The following is a 5,747-nucleotide window of genomic DNA, read 5'->3' on the forward strand; positions in this document are numbered from 1 at the left end:
CAGCGGGTTCCCGCACAAAGCCTAGCGGAATTATAAACCTCCTATTTTGCAAAAACATCACCAGCGGCTCGGCAAAGTCTCTTCTTGCAATGGTGTTCGACGGCGACAAGAGATCTATTTCTCAGATTGTAGAGGACAAAAATCTCCTTTTCCAAAGCCTTTCCCGCCATGAATACATTGCGCTGGCGGAGGAAGTCATGCGCCAGAACCCGAAGATGGTCGGCGAAATTCGCGAGAAAGGGCAACTGGGCAAGATGGGTTGGTTTGTTGGCCAGATCAAGCGGATCGGAGACCCGAACAGAGTGGAGGCGCAAAAGGCAGAGGAGATTTTACGAGAGCTTATTCTCAAATAATTAATATCTGCTCAATCCGCTGTACCAAGTCAGCGGGGATTAGTAGCGTGGCGAGCAGAGGGCCCGGTTACATATATGTACTATACAATAGGAGAAAAAAAGTAACTGTCATAATTATAAATAGCCTCCCATTTGCGTTTGCTCTAAACCGATTTTTGGTGCTTGAAAGTATTCCGTGGTGCCAGTTAATCGCGGCATTCCGCCATTGCAAACCAAAACTCCGCCAAAACGACGAGAATAACCGCGTCCGTCCGCGTGACCAGTACCATTGGGGTCAAGCGGGCAGCGGCGTTCTGCGACATTCCTCTCTTAAACATGTACTTAGGGGAAATGGGGCGGGATATAAAGTGGCTGGCCTGGCCCTCGTTGTGCAGAGCTCCATCTTTCTTCCCCTAAAAGCATGTTGAACCGGGGTGGACGGGAGCCGGAGGGAAAAAATGGGATAATAGTAAAAGGGGAGAAGGGCAAATGCTACCTTGCAGTGGCCTGATTTGCTGGGAACCGTTTTCTGGATATTTTCCTCTTCTGATTCTCTTTCTTTTGGGTTCCTATTTAACCAGGGTGCTTTTCTCTCTCATCATCATCATCATCATCACCATCACCATCATTTTTCTTTCCTGCTTGCAAACCACCGCTGATATCCGTTATTTTGTACATTACATTTCTTACATTCCCAACCACATTCTCGCGGGAAGAATATTAGACTTGTTATTTGGTTACTTGTTTATTTTCCTGAAGTTCTACCTTGTTTCTCAGTTGATTGGCGGGGATAGCCTCAGTTTTCTCCCCTCTGCTTCTTCCGTTACACTGTCCCGAGACAACTGCAGAAAAAGCGCAAGAAATCAAATAATAGAAGGGGGGTAAATCTGAATATTTTTGACCTTTGCCTGTCTCTTGGTTCTTGAACCTTTCTCGTTGCTCAGCTTAGTCCCAGTCTGTCACTTTGAGCTGTGCGCACCTCTGGTTTTTGACTAGAGTTTCGGTTCTATATCTTAAATTTGGAACCTCAAGGCCAAACAAGGTAGAATCATTCACAGGAGCCCACCAGTTGAGTCCAAAGAACGCAAAAATGGCCAAGGAAAGTAGCAACAACGGCATTCTTGCGCCTATGACCAAACGGAGATTCCTTTCCAAGCCCAACGAGGTAGGAGTAGTGGCGGTTGGCTTTGCTGGCGGGCAGGTATGTTAATCATCATGACACACACATCCGCTGGACCCTTATATATTTATGTGCTCCCACCAGCAGCTACCCAGGACGCATAGCAAATACTAACTCTCCCACCAACCACCAGTCCAAGCCGGGGGTGGATGCAGGTCCTACCGCGCTGATTGAAACAGGGCTGCTCGAGCAACTCCACGAAGATCTAGACTACAAAGTCTCCTACGACAACACAGTGAACACCTACGACGACATCGTCCCAACCACGGACCCGAACTTCCGCGGCATGAAGAAGCCGCTGGCCGTCAGCGCCGCGACGGAGAAGCTCAGCCAGCAAGTCTATGAGCACGCGCGCGATGGCAAGTTCGTCCTAACCCTTGGTGGCGACCACTCCATCGCAATCGGGACTGTGTCGGGGACCGCCAAAGCCATTCGTGAACGGCTGGGGCGGGAGATAGCGCTGATTTGGGTGGATGCGCATGCGGATATCAACACGCCCGAGACAAGCGGCAGTGGGAATATCCACGGGATGCCTGTGGCCTTCCTGACGGGTCTGGCGAAGGAGGAGAGACGCGATATTTTCGGGTGGTTGGAGAAGGACCATCTGGTCAGCACGCGGAAGCTGGTGTATATTGGCCTACGCGATGTGGATCGCGGGGAGAAGAAGATTCTGAGGGAGAATGGGATTAAGGCGTTCAGTATGCATGATATTGATAAGTATGTTCCTTTTGCTTCATTAAATTACCATTACTTAATTTCCGTTTCCGTTTCTTCATCCTCTGTTCTTTTCTTTGGACCCGTTGCTAACCTAGTATGGCGTCAGACATGGGATTGGACGAGTTGTCGAGATGGCGTTGGCGCATATTGGATCTGATACCCCAATCCATCTCTCGTTCGATGTGGACGCCCTCGATCCGCAGTGGGCTCCCAGCACAGGAACCCCCGTCCGAGGAGGGTTGACTCTCCGGGAAGGGGATTTTATCGCCGAATGCGTTCACGAGACGGGCAACCTAATTGCGATGGATCTGGTTGAGGTGAACCCAAGCTTGGAAATCATTGGTGCCAATGAGACCATCCGGGCAGGCTGCTCTTTGGTCCGTTGTGCATTGGGCGACACTCTTCTCTGAAGCTACCACGCAAGGAGACGTATTTTGATTTATTGATTTGTTGGTGGTAATTTTATTTTCGTTGATTTCCGGGGGTTACTGCTATTAGAGGATGCGGGAATTGGGATATTTTGTAATGTGCGAACTGAAATGGTCGTGTATTTAAATAATATTTAGCCTAGCAAGCTCTTGGAAACCTTGGTGTTTGTCTTTGTTTTGATATTTATCACCGCTCGTTACGCAGATCGTAGCTTAAAGATATTGAACGTCGTTATCAACAAACCAAAATATTTACACAACGAAGACAAAGCGTAAACGACGAATTCTAGGAATCCCGTTCACGAGGTGTTCTTCACCAGAATGCCAACAGACAGTTGTTTTGCATTGGGCTACGGGGATGTTCGTTCCCTGCCACCAGCTTGATTCCCCCAGCCTCCTCAATTATTTAATTCACTCGTAAACAACCACGCAAGAAAGCTCGATCAGTCAAGTTATGTTCAAACAAGTGACCAAAGTTATTTGTTTCTGCTTCCCATACCTTCGAATATATATTCCTATCCCTTGTCCACCACCACCACCATCTATATACAAAGCAGAGACAGAAACAGACACTTTTTACTTTAGCGTGTCCAGGCCATTGACCCAAGTTGAACGACCAGTTAATGCGCTCAGCGACTGAAGTATCCTCGGTTCATTGAATTGAAACAGAGTTGATTTCCCCGCGCCATCTATTTATGCTCCGTTGGTTCTGTCATCGTGGTCAATTCCGATTTGCAACAGAAAGGTAACGAAAAGAGTGAGAGAGCATCGGGCTGCCTGTCCACATCATCACGCATCCATTCGTCGTGCGCCCAACGCTTCCTGGGCTCCCTGCATCAAGCTTTTGATTAAATGAATACTTTGCTCCGCAGACCACGACAATACTTTCTCGCTCTTGCTTCTGGGTCTTGCTCCCTTGCCTCTGTCCGCAACAGCGTCACCTTCATTAGATAAATTGGCTCGGCTCCAAGTGATGTACATTGGTCTTCAGAGTCGACTTTCGGAGGATTTCCCAGTCGAACTGGTTAAATAGATAAAGAAATAGCTGCAAGGCGGCCTGAATACCTCGCTTTATACCTGAATCAAACCCAGGCTATTTATTATCAGCGATTATTCTTTTCTTCCTTGCACGCAATTCCCTGCTCTTGACGCTGCACGATCCCATCCGCCCTTCGAACCCTCGCAAACCGTCCTCCGGAGAAGAGGCTACCCTTCTTTTTTCGCCGGTCGATCGAGCAACCCCGCGATTGTTTGGTAGATTCCTCCTGCATCCTCAGAAGTCACCTGAAGCTACTTTATCCAAAGTTTCGACTAGGGAGCAAGTGCTATCCCTCTCGTTCGCAGCTCTCTCTTCGCCATGTCAAGCTCGAGCTATACAGCAACAACGACGCACGTAACGCGAAAGTTCCACTGGCCAGATATACAACTGAACATATGGTTCTCCGTCGTGCTTGCGGGGTCAGCGACATGTCTAGGCATCTTCAGTTGGTTCATGACGGTGCAGGCTCAGATGGAGCTACCGACACCATGGTAAGTTCCACACATCTTCCCGCATCTTAAATCCATCCCATGCCCTACCCACAAAATGGCCAAAACCACTAACATTAATTAAATCATTCGCTTAAAACCTACAGGGTCTTCCCATTCATGATAGCCACTGCGACCTTGTCGCTCATATTCCTGTGCCTGATCGTGTTCCTCGCCATGCAGCACTCCCTAATACCCGAAATGATAATACTGGGCAGCTTCATCCTCTTCGTGCTCTGGCTCGCGGGCCTGATCGGCACGGCTGTGCAGCTGTATGGAAGCAAGGCGAGCATCAATTCGAATTGCCAGAATTGGGTGTCTGGTTACGAGTTCAAGGGCGCGAGTATCAATACGCTGGCGTGGTTAACGAATTTTAATATCTGTATGTTTTTTGTTTCGGGCCACAATTTTCTTTTCTTTTCTTTTCTTTTCTTTTCTTTTTTTTTTCTTTTCGGTTTTTTTTTCTAACAAAAAGACTGTACAGGTAATTGCTGGAAAGCTGCATTCGCATTCGAGGTGGTCGTCTCAGTCTTCCTCATCTGGATGCTTGTCATGGCATTCCAGGTCCGGAAGCACATTGATATTTTTTGATTGATTAGGTAGATAGGCCGAAAGTCATCATCGTATCGCGTCGCACCGCATCTCACCGCATCTCACCGCATCTCATCTAGCTCCTTTTCTTCGCTGTTTATGATTGACGACCGTTCCTTCTTGTTATTTTTCATATATATATTGTATAGTATGTATATATCTCACTCGGCATCTTGATATCCCACACATGATCTGGAGTTCATTTATTTGCTTTTCTTTGTCTGTTTTTTTTGGGGGTGCGAAATGGGAAAGAGACTGGGCTGGACTGCTGGCAAAAGTGTGTGGGAAACTCACGGTTTTGTGGACAAAAAAGAGGAAGCTTATATATGTTTTGGTTGTGCTTGATTGACGTTCCCTTTTTATTTTATTTTATTTATTTTATTTTTTTTTTAAAAAAAAACAAGTTGCATGGCGTTCAGGAAGGGGGAGAAGAATGAACATGGGAAGGGAGTTTTCTGGCTGTCCCCTTCTTTAGAACCTATCTTTATTTTTATTTTTCTCTGCCTAGGTACTCCCATCGTAACAGCAAATAGAGCCGATGCCTCCGGATAATGCTAAAGGTATCCACGGATAAAAAAAAAGCATACTTTAGACCCTAACTCCCCATACCTATATCGCAAGTGACGGGCGCTCCCGGAAAATAGCAAGGTACATATGTTGGCTTCAATGTATGGCTTCAATGTATGAGCAAACATCATTTCCCAAGCAACATATTTTGTTTCTCGAGATAGATAAAATATAAACCTTTATTATTCCCGAATCAGGGTCGGTTGCCGGGCGAGCTTGTTATTTTAAGTTCGTGAAGAAGGTTGCCTTGGTACCAACTGGGAGGCTCAAAATAGCAGTTTTAAAAGTCGATTCGAGAAACGGGTCATTCAAGGGATTCGAACTCGCGCACACAATAGTGTGCCAGTAGTATATATATATAACCAGAGAGGAGTACTCTCTTTATCGGCTCGTCCTAAGAGCTTC

At 46.8% G+C, this 5,747-nt stretch overlaps 3 protein-coding genes across 3 annotated transcripts in view; all 3 read left to right on the top strand.

Moving 5' to 3' along the window:
- HCAG_00034 (hypothetical protein) overlaps window positions 1-353 on the top strand; it is a gene marked incomplete at both ends in the record, with an annotated part of 1,746 nt that extends 1,393 nt beyond the window's left edge. The window contains one exon of the mRNA XM_001542938.1: window positions 65-353. Coding sequence (XP_001542988.1) covers window positions 65-353 — 289 coding nt within the window. The remainder of the gene's footprint in view (window positions 1-64) is intronic.
- A 1,069-nt stretch (window positions 354-1,422) lies between these two features.
- On the top strand, window positions 1,423-2,639 carry HCAG_00035 (arginase; the record flags this gene model as incomplete). The annotated part of the gene is made up of 3 exons (XM_001542939.1): window positions 1,423-1,533; window positions 1,646-2,229; window positions 2,336-2,639. 3 exons carry the CDS (start codon window positions 1,423-1,425, stop codon window positions 2,637-2,639), a joined length of 999 nt encoding a protein of 332 aa, XP_001542989.1.
- Window positions 2,640-4,014: 1,375 nt separating this feature from the next.
- Window positions 4,015-4,775, top strand: HCAG_00036 (predicted protein; the record flags this gene model as incomplete). The annotated part of the gene is made up of 3 exons (XM_001542940.1): window positions 4,015-4,187; window positions 4,292-4,566; window positions 4,669-4,775. The coding sequence occupies 3 exons, from the start codon at window positions 4,015-4,017 to the stop codon at window positions 4,773-4,775; spliced, it is 555 nt and encodes a 184-aa protein (XP_001542990.1).
- Between the last annotated feature and the right edge of the window lie 972 nt (window positions 4,776-5,747).

The sequence above is a fragment of the Histoplasma capsulatum genome, genomic scaffold (genome assembly GCF_000149585.1).
Source record: "Histoplasma capsulatum NAm1 scaffold_1 genomic scaffold, whole genome shotgun sequence".
NCBI classification, from domain to species: domain Eukaryota; kingdom Fungi; phylum Ascomycota; class Eurotiomycetes; order Onygenales; family Ajellomycetaceae; genus Histoplasma; species Histoplasma mississippiense.